We start from the raw sequence: 18,067 nt of genomic DNA, 5'->3' as shown, positions 1-18,067 counted from the left end.
ATTCACAGATCTAATACCTTGTTTGAGTGGGCATTTGGAAAAGGATGTTTTAAAAATATTTAACTTTTTAATATATCTGGGATTTATTTTGTTATACACTATGAAAGATGGGTCTAAATTAATTTTATTTCCCTTAAATTCCTACCCAGTTATTCCTGCACAAGTTAATGAATAGTTCTTCCTTTCTGGTGCTGTCACTTTTGTTTTCTAGCAAATTCTTGTATGGAAAACAATCAATTCTGTACTGTCTAGTGTGTGTTCTATATCTTTATATTTTTTCTTCTTTCTGTAGTGTCTTATTTTAATTATCATAGCCTTATTTTTTTTCACCATAGAGAGTTTATTTTCCATATAAAAGGGCAGAAGCTAACATGTGAGCAAAAGGGTAAAAAGCGTGGAGCTCATGTGGGAGACCATGACAGGTGACTTGAGGCTGAGGGTGGTGAAGGCTGGTCCAGGGGGAGAATTGGAGGTTGTGATGAAGAGATGGGGTCAGATCCAGGCCCTGTCCTTCAGGCAGAGACCATGAGACATGTTGATGCCAAAATTTATGGGATATAGCAAAAGCAGTTTTAAAAGAGACTTCTCACAAAAAATGCTTACTGGTCTTGGAGAGTTTCCCGGAGAGGCACGGGATGAGGGATGGTGGCGACTGCAGCTCACCCTGGGGACAGAGTCAACTGGCGGCAGCCACCCTTGGAGCTCTCCCCACCATGTGGACACTGTTGCTGGCGGGCACCACGCCCTCCAGCTCAGCTTTATGCTGTATTTAAATGTCTAATGTGGCTAGACCCATTCATATTCTTCATTCAAAAATTTCTTTGATAAACTTATCAATTTTTTCTTCCTGAGAACATCAGAATCTAGTCAGATTCTCCAAATTTTCATAGAATATTTATTGGACTTTTGTAAATCATTATGAGGGTTGTAATGAGTTTGTGTATTATTCATTTATGTATGAATTTACACCCATTTTCAATCAACTTTTGATGTTTGTGACGACAGAACACAGATTAGAGTCAATGAATTAGTCTAAAATAGTAACAAAGACATTTTATCTCAGTTGCCTCCTTCACTTGAGCAATTCATAGCCAAATTAAGTTTAATCCCCTTTCATTTTTGCACCTAAATGTCTGGTGGAGATGTAATCCAACAATCAAGGATCCAATGACTGGCCTCAGGGAGCAGAATAAAAGACACAGTGATAAACATTGTCGGTGAATGGATTTGGAAACACTTGAAGGGTAATTCACATTTCAACTTTTATTTTAACTTTCATTTTAATTCCTCAGTATTTCAAATGGAAACCCATGATCCCCTTCTGCAAGAATTTTCACCTTGGGTGTTTACAATTTTTTTCTCTTACTTCCTTTGCCCTCTTCATGCTTGTGGTATCTGTACAGCAAGTTCTCATGGCCCTAGCTAATTCTTGGTACTCTTGAAACTCTCCTGACAGCGGAAAGCAGTGATCAGACAGGTTGAATGACTCAATGGATATTTAATCTGATCTCATTTTAGCTATGTGTAAGAAGTAACCTGCTGTGAACTAGAATTGTAATGCTGGAAATTATCTGATTCCTACAGGCCTCTCTTCCTTCTCTGCCCTGGTGAATGACTGCTAAAGGAATTTGAAGCATGTAAAACATGATAAACATTGATTTGTTGCCTTGGCCATTGAACTGGACATCTTGCCTTCTTGCAGGTAAAACTGAAGAGGAGTATGATAGATTCTAGATTTTATTTATAAGGGTGAAGCTTTTAAATGTACTCACTTAAGTTGCTTCTTGAGGCAGTAATGTCCTATTTCCTTTAAATTAGACTTCCAGCTTTGAACCCAGTTTATAAAGCAAAGCAAAATGAAACAACAACCTAGACAAAGAAACCTCTGTCAGTAGAACACTTTAGCTGCAAAAACTGATGACCTGAAGAATAGGGTTGACAAGATGCGATTGGTCAGTTCACTGCTCTGAAGGAGAGGCATCCTTTATTTGTGGCTGCCTAGGGAAGGCCAGTTACAACGCAGAAAAGCTAAGAAATGGTAGGAGAAAGTGGAGAAACAAACAGGAAAAGAGTGAAAAACTGGACATAAGAAAAATGGAAGGTATAGAAGAAACAGCAACTTTTACAGTTGATTGTGCACAGTTTCAGAAGAGTATAGCGACCACTGTTACATTGTTGGCCCCCCGTGATCTCCCAGTATTTGCCTCTGTGTAGTCCTCTTTCTTAGAACCTGAGTTGGGAGTATGACTTATTTTAATTAACTGCAAGTGGCAGAGTGATGCTCTATCAGTTCTTGTTCTAAGCCTTAAGAAGTTCTGCTTTTGTTCTCTTCAGAGCCATGATCTGCTTTATAAGAGTTCTGTTAGCCTGCTAGAGCTATGTGGAGAGGCTGTCAGAAAAGCCACATAAGAGGGAGAGGCCCTGAGAGACAAGCCTGGCCATCCCAGTGTCTCAGTCATGCCCAGGCCCCTGCTGACCTGCCAGCTGGATGAATCCACGTGAGTAGCCATCAGTACGATCAACAGAAGGGTCACCCAGCCAAGCCCAGCCCAGATTGCAGAATTATGAGCAGATAAAATGTTCATTGTTTCAAGCCACTAATTTTTGAGGTGGTTTGTTATACAGCAAAATATAGCTCCTGGCATGTTAAAATGAAGTCAGTGATCAAGACCCAGTGACTCTACTCTCTGAGACAGTATCGTGTGGATTGAAGATGCACGTCTGGGACCAAAGCAAGCTTGGTTCAAATCCTTACTTCGTCACTTTTTAGCTCTTATGGCCTTGGGCAAGTTATTTAATCTTTCTGGGGCTCAGTCTTGTTATCTGTGAAGTGAGAGAAATATTTCTTCTCTCACAAGATAGTTAAGAAATGAAATGAGTGAAAGTTTGGGGCACAAATTAAGTACCCACCAAATCTTATATTATTTGTTATATTCCATTTCCTTCCTGTAGTTCCCTCACCCCCTGAGGGGATAAAAGTGATCCAAACTACATTAACTCTTTAGGGTAGCCCTGTGACCTGCTAAAGGCAGTTCTGTCATAGGTCAGTTTTGCACTGCGTATGTATATTTGACAAACAATTGTTGTATTTATATGAAAAAGAGGTAAACTCCTAAAATACAGGTGGTGGATTTTTAAAATGATAGCAGGTTTGTGGGGCACTGCTGGAGACAGTGCACATTTGTGTCCATGTCCCAGACCGCCTACACCTGCTCCTCTGCAGTATCACAGCTGTTTATTAGACTAAGCTGGGGTCACCAAGGAATATTGAAGTTACATTCAGCTTATTTTATTGCAGAAGGCATGAAGGCACATGCTGTATTTCCATTTGGTTTTCACAAAAAAGCATTACTATCTCAATGGTTTGTGAAGTTCACTTAGCCAAAAATTGCAGATTTCGAGGTAGTACTGCATAAAATTTGGTGTTTGTTGAGTCTTTGTCTTCACACTGGAATGAATTAAGTCCTATATTGAGTGACTAAATTATGTGCAGACACCAAGAGAAAACACACACACACACACGAAAGAAAGGATTAAGGAAAAAAGAAATAAACCTGCTCTGGCCTCAGTTTCCAATTTGTAAAATGAGAAAGCCAGACTAGAAGGTTCTCCAAGGTCACTTCCAGCTCTGAGTTTTAGCAGACATCTCAAATTCTGTGCGTTTATTAGCCCTTTGTGAGATTAAAAACACAGGTTGTTCTCCAGCAAAACTTTAATTGCAGAGCTTTAATTAGAAAAAAATCAAAATACTCTTTCAGATTATGCTTTTTTAATTTTAGTTTTAATTGTGTTTTTATTGTTTCCATATTATTTTAAAAGAGAGATGAAGGCTGCAATTTGACAAATTGCTACACCCGTTTCCTTGCCATACAACTGCCCTAGCAAGTTAACTTAAAACAATTTTCTAAAATGTATTTTTAATGAGAAACTTAGACCCCTGAAATTTGTATAAAACATTTTTTTTCCTTCAGACCTCTTATAGGGCTATAGAGTTTCCATACCTCAGTGCCAAGAGCATGGCAGAGGAATTCGGCTCAGCTTAGTAATTACCTTGTGTTAGTCTAGCTCAAAGTTGTTTTTCTCTTAATGGCTTAAGAGAGCCATTCAAATGCTTTGATTCTAGTAATAAAAGTTCTAATGGGCAAGGTAGGTGAATGCCCATGTAATGTTTAGCCTATTAAACTGGCCATATCCAAAGCTTATGCAGAGTAAATTCTTACTAGGGACTCTGAATAAGGGCAGGTCAATGTGGAAAAAAGCATGAGAAAATAAGAGAGCTAAAGTAAGTCTGGGAATGTCCTTCCTCTCTCCAACTAAGATTCCGATTATAGTGGACATTTATTTTTGCCTTCTTTCATGGCGAGGGGGAAAGAGCTCCCCAAAGTCTCCCTGTGTGCTTCCGGAATGTTGATTCACCCACAGGCTTCACAGTGGACCATGTATATGAGACCACAGTTTCTCGGACTGTCTGTGGTGAAGGACCAGTTTGCTTCATCTCCCACACCCCCATCCACTGTGGACTGGTACTTGTATAAAATATAGTAAAAATGAATCACTGGAAAAATGACACACGAACTATGACACACAAAATATAAGCCTCAGTTTTTATTATTAAATTTAATTACTCTCTCAAATTGCAGTACAAGTTTCTAACCATCCTCAGTTTCTATGCTTACCTTTTTTTTTTTTTTTAACATCTTTATTGGAGTATAATTGCTTTACAATGGTGTGTTAGTTTCTGCTGTATAACAAAGTGAATCAGCTATACATATACATATATCCCCGTATCTCCTCCCTCTTGCGTCTCCCTCCCACCCTCCCTATCCCAACCCTCTAGGTGGCCGCAAAGCACCGAGCTGATCTCCCTGTGCTATGCGGCTGTTTCCCACTAGCTATCTATTTTACATTTGGTGGTGTATGTATGTCCATGCCACTCTCTCACTTCGTCCCAGCTTACCCTTCCCCCTCCCCGTGTCCTCAAGTCCATTCTCTGCATCTTTATTCCTGTCCTGCCCCTAGGTTCTTCAGAACCATTTTTGTTTGTTTGTTTAGATTCCATATATATGTGTTAGCATATGGTATTTGCTTTTCTCTTTCTGACTTACTTCACTCCGTATGACAGACTCTAGGTCCATCCACCTCACTACAAATAACTCAATTTCGTTTCTTTTTATGGCTGAGTAGTATTCCATTGTCTATACTTATCTTGTTGCAGATGGTAGCAAAAATGTGGTAACAGGCATTGGTCCACGGACCACACTTTGAGTAGCACCGACCTGGACTAGGCCAGTAGTATTCTCTGGTTCCCAGTAATTATTTCATGGGTGTTCTTATGACCTGAGCTGGTCCCAGTCACTTGGATGTTGGGACTTTGGTTGAGAAACTGGGACAACAATTCTGTTTTACCTGGCTGGATGCCATCTTGGGACTATAAAAGAAGTGGCTTGAGAATGAGTCAACACCAAGAAAGCAGAACCAAGAGGTAGCAAGTCAGAAGCTGAATCTGCTCCTGTATTGTAGAGAAATAGAAGCCAATAAATTAAAATTTTTGCTCCAGCTAGAATTCATTAGGTTTTCTATCATCTGCAAGAGAAAGAGTCCTATGTGATATAATTTGCATATTTCCCCCTAACTCTCAGTTACCTTGCCAGTCATCTTTCCAAAACAGAGATCTGGGAATGCCATTCTTCTGGTTATGAAAACCTTAGTTTCCCACTGCCTTGGTCCAGAGTTCAGGCTTCTTAAACTGTCATTCAAAGTCATTCACAGTTGAGTCCCCTTCTTTTTCAGCCTAATTTTTTTGCTACTCTCATCCTCAGACACATGCCCAATGCTTTAGTGTGACCAGGCATGCACTTTTATATATGTTATAGGTTTGCTCATGTTCACTTTGGCTGGATTGCACTTTCTCTTCCCACACCCTCTTGTGATTTTCTAAGAATAGAAACTTGAGAACATAAGGTGTTCATTACTTTTAAATGTTAAGCATTATGCATCACCATCATTCCTGCTGACTCAAGGGCTAATTTTGAGAGTGTTGGCAGGAGGGCAAATTGATGCACCCAGACATTTGACAAAAACTGCATTTAGACTCCAAAGCTTTCATTTCATAGGGAGTCTGATATGATTATATTACCAAAATCTCAGAAAACAACAAACTTAGACAAAGTGTGACTTTAAGTTATTGCAAAAATGAATAAGCAAGAAATGAAAACATATGTCCACACCAAAATGTGTACACAAATGTTCATAGCAGCTTTATTCATAATAGCCGAAAGTGGAAAGAAACCAAATGTTCATCAGCTGATCAGTGTATAAACAAAATGTGGTATATCCATAAAATGAAATATTACTTGCCATGAAAAGAAGTGAAGTACTGATACATGTTACAACATGGACTAACCTTGAAAACATTATGCTAAGTGAAAGAAGCCAGATATGAAAGGCCACATATTGTATAATTCCATTTATATGAATGTCTGGAATTGACAAATCTATAGAGAAAGTAGATTAGTGGTAACCTAGGGCTGGGGAGAGTGATGAGATTGAAGGGTGAAGGCTAGGGGGAACAGAGTTTCTTTTTTAGAGTGATGAAAATGTTCTCAAATTGATTGTAGTGATGGATGCACAACATTGTGAATATACTAAAAGTCATTGAACTGTACACTTATAATGGGTGAATTATATGGTATGTGAATTATGCCTTAACAACGTGTTTTTTTAAAAAAAAGAGTTTATAGGAGCTTTATTCATAGGTGCCAAAACTGGGAAGCAACAAGATGTCTAAGGTGAATGGATAAATCAACTGTGGTACATCCAGACAACTGAATAGTATTCATTCAACACTGAAAAAAATGAGCTATTAAGCCATGAAAATACATGCAGGAACCTTAAATGCATATTACTAAGTGAAAGAAGCCAATCTGAAAAGGTTACATACACACTGTATGATTTCAACTATATGACATTCTGGAAAAGGCAAAACACTGGAGACAGTAAAAAGATTGGTGGTTGCCAGGGGTTAGGGTGGAGGATACAGTGAAGAGGCAGAGCACAGAGGATTTTCAGGGCCATGAAACTACTCTGTATGATACTACAATGGGGGATACATGTCACTATACACTTGTCTAAACTCATGTAAACTATGGGCTCTGGGTGATAATGATGTGTCAATGTAGGTACGATTGTAACAAATGTCCCACTCTGGTGCTGGATTTTTTTTTCTTTGATTTCCTTCCTCCCTCCCTCCCTCCCTCCCTCCCTCGTTTCCTTTCCTTTCCTTTCCTTTCCTTTCCTTTCCTTCCTTTCTGCTGTGTTGGGTCTTCTTTGCTGCGCGCAGGCTTTCTCTAGTTGCAGTGAGCGGGGGCTACTCTTCGTTGCGGTGCACGGGCTTCTCATTGCAGTGGCTTCTCTTGTTGTGGAGCATGGGCTCTAGGTACGTGGGCTTCAGTAGTTGTGGCTTGCGGGCTCAGTAGTTGTGGCTCACAGGCTCTAGAGCACTGCCTCAGTAGTTGTGGTGCACAGGCTTAGCTGCTCCGTGGCATATAGGGTCTTCCCGGACCAGGGATCGAACCCATGTCCCCTGCACTGGCAGGCGTAACCACTGCGCCACCAGGGAAGTCCTGGTGCTGGATGTTGATAGTGGGAGAGGTTGTGTGTGTGTATGGAGGGGTGTTGGGGGGGTCAGATGGCATATGGGAACTCTGTGTTTTCTGCTCAGTTTTGCTGTGAACCTTAAACTGCTCTAAAAATTAAAGTCTAAAGAAAGAAGAAAAGGAGGATGAGGAGGAAGGGGGTGAGGAACAGGAAGAGGGCCAGGGCAAGGACGGAGAGGAGGAGGAGGAGGTGACCTCACAAGGCCCATCTCAGTTGGCACCACCTCTGAAATTTTCCCTGCCTCTCTCTTGTCTCCCTCCTGGTGGAAGAATTAATTGCTCCTTTACCTGTATTTTCATTGTGTTCTTATTCCTACTTCTTTTATAGTTCGTATCACTTTATTATAGTTGTTTGCAGGCCTTACTTACTGAACTATGACCTGCCTGAGGGCAGAGGCAGTGCCTTATTTTCTTGATATTTCTACTGGAAATACTACATGGTAGAGTTCAATGAAAGTGTGGTGTGTGTATGAATGAAGAACATCTTAAAGCGGCAGTGTTAAGTGCAGTTTTAAAGGATTCTGCTCTAGACTCTGTTGTTCTTCAGGCTTTTTGGTAACCTAAAAAAAGCTCCCTCTACGTGGCTCATCCCTGGGACTGTGGCCAGGATGTGAGTGAGGGCACTGAGGACATGTGACAATCCTAGACGAACGACTTATCCCTACTGAGTCTCCTCCAACAGGCAGCATGCTATTCTAGTAGAGCTTTTGGAAAATACTCTTCCTTGGGGATAATCTAACCATGTGCAGCCTGAAATCTGGGACCAGACTTCTGTGTGGTGACGAAGGTCAACTGGGAAGATGTCATTGGGTGGAGAGGAGAAGATCTCACTCTACTAAAAGCCACCACTGCCACCTCAGGATGGCTGCCTGAAATGCTCTGGTGAGAGTTTTAGTACAAGGCTTTGGGGTTAGATATATGTAAAATGTGTGAAATGTGTTCCTGGGAGGGATGACATTTTAAACTTTTATTATTCATTTATACCTTACTGAAAGTCATATGTAATAGAGTTCTTGAAAGTAGGTTTTAAGAGGGCAGTAGAGAAAACCTATCAAGATACTGGTGCTAAGAATGAAAAGGGAAAGGTACCTAAGAGGTGATAGGATGCCAAAAATAGCTTTTCTTTACTTCCCAAATTTGGCATCATTTAATGGATAAAGTGAATATTCTCCATCACATAACCACTTTAATTTTAGTACCAGGGCATACTTTTTAAGAAGTCACTTATTTGTATTGTTTAAAATAGTAGCATTGAGAATGTGGGGAATTTAGTAGTCAGGGCTCTACTACTTACTTGCTGAACAATCTAAGGAAGTTTCTTCCCGTCTCTGAGCTTCAGTTTTATTCACTGATAAAATGGGCACAATAATACCTGTACTGTTTACATCACAGGATGTTTGTGAAAATCCACTGAGATCGCTGAAAGGAAAATGTTTTATAAATTAGACAAATAAATTTATAATTTATAATTGATGTTAGTCTAGGAAGGTTAAGTGCTGTGAACTTCTTCTACTAAATACCAATGGAGTTTATTTGTGGTTGGTACAAAAAGAAAAAAAAAGCAAAAAAAAGTGCTGTATGTTTAGTCCTTTGTTTCTTTAAATTTTGAAGGAGCTCTACCAGGTTCTGAAAAGGAATCTTATTAACATTTTGGGAAAAGCCTTTTTATTGAAACTTCTTGTAAGTTTTACACGCAAGGCACACAAATGTATGTAAGGATATCTAGCCAACATGTGCCCTTTTAAAAGAGAAAAGATCTTCTTTAACCATCTTCTCCAGGAATCGTTAATTTGTATCAGAAAATTGGAGAGGCGTGCAGGGATACCTTCCTAAGGAGCATAAAATGTCTGAGCAGTTATCACCCATAGCATCTGTCCCTTCTCTGATCCCTTCTCTGATCTATTCCAGAGATCACTTGCCAATTCACAAATGCCATGGGGGACCTCTCCTGTGCGGTTATGTAACTCTTGACCTGTGTAGGGCTTTCCCCTAAAGCTGCACCATGAGGTCCTTAAGGACAGAGGCTGCGACTTACAGGTACTTGTGTCTCCTAGTTTCCAGCAGTAAATATTTATTAAATGAAAACTTGGCTGAGGCTGCATATCAAGGTCAGGAGGAAGTGGTGCCTCTTGGCAGATTTTACCCTCAGGGTAGGTTACCTGTTCCTGCATAATTGAAAGAAGACTCTGTGGGTTTGAAGGCTGTCTAACCCTTTCACAGGAGATCAAGTAACTGTGCTAGGCCATGGGTGTCAAATAAAGGGCATCACAGTTTAAGAAAGACATGAGAAATTAGGAGACAGTTCAGAGGACAGCTATCATGAAGATAAAGAGTTTAGAAAGGAAGATGTAGGAACAGGGGAGGGAAATACTGGGATTATGTAAACCTGACGAGAGGAGCCTGAAAAAAAGTGTGGCAGGTAGTTGATTTTCGAACATTTATGGGGATGATTATATAGAGCAGAGCTTCTCAACCTTTGTGGCAAGGCACACTTAAGAAAAGATTATATTTACAGGGCCCACCAGGATAATCAGGTAAGGCTGCTCAAGGCTTGATTCTTCTCTAAGGCTTTGACATTCCTGGGTCCCACCCTGCCACCAGAGGACTTAGCACAGCCTTTGGGTAGTGTTATGGACAGAATATTTGTGTCCCACCAAACTCATATGTTGAAACCCTAAGCCCAATATGATATCATAGTATTAGGAGATGGGGCCTTTGGGAGGTGATTAGGTCATAACAGTGGAGCCTTCATGAATGGAATTAGTGCTCTTATAGAAGAGACCTCACAGAGCTCTCTCACCCACTTTTTCTGCAGGGTTGCTGGGAGAAGACAGCTGTTTACGAACCAGGAAGTAGGTCTCACCAGACAGAGAATCTGTTGTTGCCTTCATTTCGGACTTCCCAGCCTCCAGAACTATGAGAAATAAGTGTTTGTTGTCTAAGCCCCCAGTCTATGGTGTTTTGTTACGGCAGCCCAAACTGACTAGGGCAGGGATTTGTGCACATGTTAGAAAATTGACGTAGAGTGCAGCGACTGTCTGTATTTTAGGTAGAGTAAGAAGAAGTAGGGTCAAAACAAAAGGTGAAAGATTGGAATAAAATGAGAAAACACTTTATTCTTAGATTTGAAAATACCAGATTGGTTTGTCAAAGGGTGTGTGTGTGTGTAGCATGTCCTAAAAGTCTTTATGCAGTTTAAGCTTCACTAACTTCAGAAAAATAAGTGCTACAGACTTCTCCTCAAGATCTCGTGAAAGTTTAATTATTTACATTTATTTTATAGTAACTTTAGTTTTGTGAATGTTGAATAATGAATTATTCATTTTAATTATTTGAGTCAGCCCCTCTGACTGAAGATGGTAACGGCTGACTGCAACAAAAAGCAAAATTTCCTATTCAACATTCACAAAACTGGATAAAAGAACTTCTAAGTTCTTTATAACTGGGTTTGTGTAGCGAAAAGATTCTATAGGAAAGATGGATTTAAGGACATATATGATCCTGAGTATAAATGTGTGGGTACAAGCAAAAATTCCAGACAGTATTTCAGACATTTAAGGCAGTGGAATTGGTGAGACCCAAGTCAAGTTTCTATCAAACAGTAAAGGGGACCCAGGTAGTATCTGGGTTACAGATGGGACAAGCAGAAAATTTCATTACTGTAAATATATGAAACCATGAAAGGATGGAGTTGGAAAATAGGATGGCAGGGTAGGGCAGAGGGACCTGGAAGGCCCAGCAGCGGCGGAAGGGTCTGCTGGACTGGTGGGTGGGGGGAGGGGCTGTGGACACACCCTCTCCATGTTGTCCCCTCCCCCACACTCAAACGCTTTGTGACTCTTCAGTGCTCTGTGATGCAGGCCTGGGACTGCGCCCGCACTCTCAGTGCTCAGTAACTTCAGGCAGCCTTGTGATTCAGACAATGGAATTCAGAAAATGGAATGCTCTCTCATTTTTGAACAGCGCTACTGACCCATGTCTGAGCTTTGGCTCAACATCCTTGGATATTGACCAAAACCTCGTCATCCCATGCGGGCTGGGGTTGCTTCTTCTGTTCCTGTGGTACCTGGTGAGCTTGCCATTTTCACCTACCTTCAGTAAAACCAAAGACATCCGAAAGGTAAGTACCCCTGGGTGAGCCCCCAACAGAGATTCTTTATTGTTGTTTCCATTTCTATTCCCACATTTTAAAATGAGTTTCGTTGGCTCAGAGAGACACCTAAGATGGGAAGTTCAAGGAGAGGATAGAATATCATCCTTCTAGGGAAAGAGGCCAGGCAGGGCCAGGGGTTCAGGGAGGACTAAGGCTTCCAGTTGAAGCCCATGTCCCATCGGAGTGTTTGGAGGACTCCAGAATAAAATCCCAAACAGTAATTTTGTGGCCCTGGGTTGGGTTATTTAGAGAGTTTGGGATCTCTGCAGGAGAACAGAATTCCCGAATGCTTGATCATGCGTCACATTCTCATGTCAGGCATCACTCGACAAAGCCTTCCTTTGTGCTGGGCTGATCAGAGCAGCAATGCTGAGCCTCTGAGAGCCTCTGAGCAGAGGCTGGAGCCTGAGCTCCAGGATACAGGGTCCTATCTGAGGGACATGGATGTGACTGTTGGCCTCAGATGCTGTGCCCTCCTTGGGCAGATGACTTCTGTCTGAGAATATCAAGTGTGGACCTCATAGACAAAAGTCCTTCTTTGAGTTTGTCAAAGAAGAAAAAAATTGAAAGCATTTTAAACCTTGAAAATTGATAAAAGGAAGGAACATAAAGTTCTATTAATTAAAATAGAGTCATATTATTCATGGATAATGAATACCCGAGTTTCCTAGAGAGGAGTGAGAGAAATGAGCCCCAGCCCTTCATTCTTTTCTTTTTGTTCTCAGCATCAGGGCAGAGCCAAGAGGAGAAGGAAAGGTGGAACACCGAAAGGTAAGGTTCTGCCTATCCCATCTGAACTCTCCAAGGGTGACCCTTCCTGCCTTTTCCATGAGATCCAAGGTCCCTGATCTCTGAGGATGTCAACTGCTAGATACAGTTTCTCTCAGAAACCAGAGTTCTCAGAGGAGAGGCTTATGGGAAGGCAGTCAGAGCCTGAGACACTTCTCAGATTCCCTGCTCTGCTCATCGCTGGGCATGAAGCAGTGATGGACCTGGGCAATGGGTGTTTCCCAACAGGTGGCCACGTGAGATGTCAAGAGTCAGAACTTCTGTGTCCTGACTTTGTAAACGTTCTTTGACTTCCTGGATGATCAGATCCCTCTCTAAGGCAGCACTGATCTCTGGGCTTCACGTGGTGGTTTTGAGCATCACATGAGATAAAATGCATGTGAAAGTGCTTTACAAGAAGCAACATACACATGTTAATGTCATTGACCATTTGACCTCATCTACTAATTCTTGGGTCTTTCAGAGTCTACTATCCCAACGGTTTCCCGTAAGGGGACTCCTTTATTATACCTATGCTTCTACCTTCATTACATATAACCCACTCTCCTGGTTTCTCAGGTTGGAGATGTCACCAGACAGAAACAGAGGAGAAAACGAAGCTGATTTCTATTCTGAAAAGGTGACTAGTCTTTCCCCTTCTTTCCTGATCCCTCCTTAGCATGTTCTATGCAATTCCAGGGATTCAGTGCAACCTGCTGTAGTCATGGCAGGGGGTAGCGTAGGAATGAGTATGTGATGAAGGCCTTGAGGTGAGGGCCACTGAGCGTGTTGTGAACTCATGGATGTGGAGCAATGTGAAGGGGCAGCAGGCTTCAAGTGACCCCACCCCTGCCAGGCCAGCAGGTCCCCCTTTCCTTGTTCTGGTCCTGGTTGCATCTTTGTACTTCCTGTCTTCTGCAGCCCCCTGGGCCGGCATGATGACACCACCCGCTTTCGTCAACTCTTATGTCCAGACCCCTTCTGCGAGGTGTGTAATAAGGCAACTGCTGAGGTCAATCGGCTGCTATTCCCAGAGGCCCTGGAAGATTCTACTTCCTCTGTGTCCCCGTTGGCTTCCACAGGTCCTGTGACTGAGTCATCGTTTACTCTGTCCCCTGCCTTCTCTACAGTCCCTCCAAGAGACCTAACAGCAGCCTCTCTGCTTGAGCCTTCCCCACTGCCCCCCTCCGTTCTCTCCCCTAACCCAATGACCCCCTTAGTTGACTTTTTTTCACCCTCACCACTGGGTCATTCTCTGGCACCACAGCCTTTTCCTTCCTTGGATTCCAAATTCCCTGTGGACTATTCCCCACCCCAACCCCTTGCCTTTCCCCCTCTCCTACCACATGACACTCAGACAGCAGATCCTGTTCCCCCACGAGAGGCCACTTTGTCTCCGGATACCATTTTCTCTCTTGACCCCACCCTTTCCCAAGATATCAATCCCTTATCAGATTTGTCCCAGGCAGTGAATCACCCCGATTCTTCTGCTTGTCATCATGCACCACCAACTCTGTCTGTTCCACCACAGCCAGACTGCACTTTAACTGTCACTCAGTCTAAATCAATTGCCATCTTATTGAAGCCTGTTCCCGAGAACTCACTTCCAGAAAGCCCTGGTGTGTTGTCCACTTATGTCCCAACACTCAGAGGCACTGATCATTCAAGCTTGTCAATTTCAGACTTCTCCTGGTGGCAAGCTCATGCCAAAGACTTGTTCCCTTCCACGTTGGCACAATGTGATTTCAATCAAGAGTTTCTTGCCCTCCATTCTTCAGAGGCCTCTTTTGGGGGAGACCCTGCAGCCAACCTTGTAGAGCCTGGTAACCTCTCATTTCTCAGCCCTGATGTCCTGGCACTCCTGGAGAGACAAGTCCAAAAGAGGAGCGATTTCCTGATGTGGAAGGAAAAGGAAAATAAAAAAGATTCTTTTCCAGAACAACTTAGGCCAGACTACCAACAAAATTCTTCATGGAAAATGTTAGAGTCAATTGCTGATAAGCATGACTCAGCAGTCTGCCTTCCCTTCTGGAGCAGCAAAGACAAACCAAAGGAGCTGCATGTGCATCAGCAGCCCCCATATCCTAAGACCCTGGAGGACCATTTACAGCAAAAACCTATCCAGTTCTTCTGGGGTCTCCCATCTCTGCACAGCGAGTCCTTGCCCTCTGCTGTCCATGTCTTGGCTGACAGTTCCTCAATCTTTATTTTCAATAGAAACTCGAATGCCTCCACAGGCCAAGAATCACCAGTGCTTCCCGATCCCCTACCTCTGTCCTTGCCTGAGATTCAGCCTGAACCCTTGCCTCAAACCTTGCCTCAATCTCAGCCCCTACCTCTCACTCAGGTCCAGTCCCAGGCCGACCCTCAGTCCCCACTCCCAGTCATATCATGTGATCCTCTACCCCAGATTAGGATCTGTGGAGTACGTTTCCACAGACCTCAGGATGAGTCAGAGTCTCTCTCCTCATCTGAAAGTCAACGGCTGGAATGGAACATTTTGCAGAAACAACAGGAAAATTTGTGGGGTTTACCCTCTGTGGTCCAAAGATCTCAGGAAGACTTTTGTCCATCAGCTCCTAAGACTCCTCGCCACCGGGCCCCCCAGGCCCATGTTTCAATCTCCATCCTTCCTGGGGAGTTTCCTCTCAGTGATGAACTTCGGAAGAAACTAGAGCATCACCTTCGAAAGAGGCTCATCCAACACCGGTGGGGCCTGCCCCGCAGAATCTACGAGTCTGTGTCACTGATACTGCCTCCAAATAGTTTTTCAGAGGCATCTGAGTTGGAGAGCAATAATGAAGTCTCACTGATCTCTGTGTTTAAGAGTCAGAGTAGCAAAAATGTAAATGTTGGATTGAGCCAAACTGGAAGCTTCCATGAGAGGAGCTCAGAAATGTTCCAGCTAGAGGAAGATGTGGGGAAGGATCTGGGACACAGCCTAGAGAATGGCCCAAAAGATCACCTGTTGAATGACCCAAAGAGCTCTTCAGGTAAGGATCTGGGGTATGACTCTGAGAAAGACCTAAACAGTCAGATGGTGAGTCTCTCAGAGAAAAATTCAAGGGTGTCAGCAGAGAGTCTAGGTCAGAGACAACTTGAAAATGTCCTAAAAGTACATTTGAGCAAGAAGTTTGAGGAAATAAATGAGGGTCGGCTCCCTGGGACTGTGCATAGTTCATGGCATGCTATCAAGCAAACATTGCTTCCTTCTGTGAAATCCCACACCCAAACAAAACAGAGAAGTTTGCCATCATCAGTGGGTGAGGCCTACTCCCTGAATACCTTCCAGGACCTGACTTTTGTTGATTCCAGTGCACAACAGATGCTGGAAGCCCATATTAAAAGGTTTCGTATGAGGATGTTGTGGGCCCTTCCCGCCAAGGTCCTTGAATCCATACAGATCTTTAAGTTGAAAGATGCCTCATCCCAGTCCTTGTCTCATGCCAACTTGCCCTCCTCAACCAGTGTGATTTCGGAGGCAGACTGCAAATCTGGGAGCTTCAAGTCCTTTAGAGGAAGCTCTAAATCTCTCCATGGAGACAAAGTGGGAACAACAAATTCAGCCCCTGTCCTGGATCGTTCTCTCCCTGCCACCTTACCTGTGGGCAAAGGAGGACAGAGGGTCCTGAGACAATCATGCTCTGATGTCAACCGTGGGCTGGCAGAGGATGTTCAGAGAATTAAGGATGCCAGACAGACTTGTCTGCCTGTCTCACTCTGCATCACAGGGAAAGCAGGTCATAGACAGACTCAACTAGCCAACAGATATCCCCAAAAGCTGCTTGCAAAGCAAGCTGGGGCCAGATATGAGCCGAAGCTTAAGAGTGTGAGTTCCAGTGATAAAGGAGAAATGCAACAGGGCAAAAAGGGGGAGAAGTCAGAACCTGTTTCCATGCCCAAATTGTCTAGGGAGGTATTCACGGCTGAGGAGCTTGATACTCTTCAATTAAAAACTAGTGACATGTTGACAACTAGCAAGCCACGGAGCTCCCAAATGATAAATGTGAATGAGAATAAAGTAGAAACTACCGTGACCACTGAAAGCCCCCCACCCAAATTACCAGTTCCCCAAGATCCTAAATCATTAGACCTTAAAGAACAACTGTTCCGTGAGTTAAACTTTAAACTTAAGCATAGCCAGGCTCAAGGCCAACCCACTGACACGTCCCTCGCTTCAGATAACTTGACTTGCGAGGCCTCACTGACTCATGCCCAGGCTGTCTCAGGTGGGGACATGGGAGCTTCCCAGGTGCTGCGTGTCCATTTGGAGGACAGAGGAATCAGGACGGAGCAGCAGCAGGAACCTAAGCATGCCTTAAGGAGGTGCCAGGATAAGAATTTCCCACCGACTGCAAAGAGAGTGAGCCCTCTGGGGCCCAAGGCAGAAGAGCTTGGTGGAGGGGATACAGGGCTGGGGACATCCCAACTTAGGAGGAAGAGCTTCCCTACTCAGGACATGGTACTAGAGGAGACACTTGTGAGCAAGTCTTCCCAGACCCTATCACAGAAGGGACAGCCTCTTCCTGAAGGCCATATCAGAAAAAGAATGAAGCACTTCTTGCAATGGCTTTATTCTGGGATAAAATACAAAAGGCAAGAAGATGCCCAGGAAAAGGGCAGCCCCCTATCAACTGTGCAGAACAGAGGCCTAGTTAAAAGTAGAGCTGCCTTTACTGGGACAACTGAAGCTCAGAAAATTGTGACAGACATCGGGAAGTTCCTAGAGGAGAAACTGGGGTGTCAGCATGCAATTGATGTCACCTGCTCTCAAGAGCCCCTTCCTTTCCCAGTGCAGTTTAGGAAAACTCAGCGAAAGGTGGAAGTGCAGGTCCGGAAAGAGCCTGTCCAGGGGCATCCTTTCAACTACAGGGCTCCCTCCTGTAAAGTGACAGACACCAAGTCCTGCCATCAAGAAGCTATCTTTGCTGGCCAGAGTTATCCTCCAAGTACAAGACAGATCAGAGATAAGAAGAGACATCCCCAGAAAGTTGTGGCATTCAAGGACCAGCGACTGTGTCACAGACATCCCCCAGCAGTGTCCCACAGGGAGCCTGTGCCCCATCCAAGCCCCACCCGCAGGTGTCAAGCTGGCCAAGCACCCCTGGCTGCGCTCAGCACTGCTGAAGGCACTGTGTTCAGACATCTGTCTCTACTGTTTAGACAGAAAAGACTTCTCCAGAATTTCCAGGGAGGAAGACTTCCCATCCAGAAATAACTCCTTCCTTGTGGAGATTATTGATTCTCCCCAATAAATATTTAGCTAATAATAGTGTATCTTTTCTGTGTACTGGGTTTTGGGTAACTCAGGGCTTACGTGTAAGGGAAAGGAAGGAGATAGTTCAGCTCTTACTGACTGCTTCCTTTGGCTTTGGCTAAAAGGTGACCAGTCCTCTGGAGTTCTTGCTGAGAAATAGATATCGTGCCCCCTCCACCCCCACCACCCCCCACCCCCACCCCGCCCCAAAGCCCATTTCCTCCCTGATGAAAT

General features: G+C 43.5%; 1 protein-coding gene across 1 annotated transcript in view; it reads left to right on the top strand.

Annotated features, from left to right (window-relative positions):
• The window catches only part of LOC133098378 (spermatogenesis-associated protein 31D4-like), a 42,163-nt gene extending 24,369 nt beyond the window's left edge, over nt 1–17,794 (top strand). The window contains 4 exon segments of the mRNA XM_061201164.1: nt 11,619–11,775; nt 12,534–12,579; nt 13,156–13,216; nt 13,498–17,794. Of these exon segments, the coding sequence (XP_061057147.1) occupies nt 11,619–11,775; nt 12,534–12,579; nt 13,156–13,216; nt 13,498–17,794 (4,561 nt within the window).
• Nucleotides 17,795–18,067: the final 273 nt, after the last annotated feature.

This window comes from Eubalaena glacialis, chromosome 9 (genome assembly GCF_028564815.1).
Source record: "Eubalaena glacialis isolate mEubGla1 chromosome 9, mEubGla1.1.hap2.+ XY, whole genome shotgun sequence".
NCBI lineage: Eukaryota > Metazoa > Chordata > Mammalia > Artiodactyla > Balaenidae > Eubalaena > Eubalaena glacialis.
This window is presented reverse-complemented; position numbering and strand designations above follow the sequence as displayed.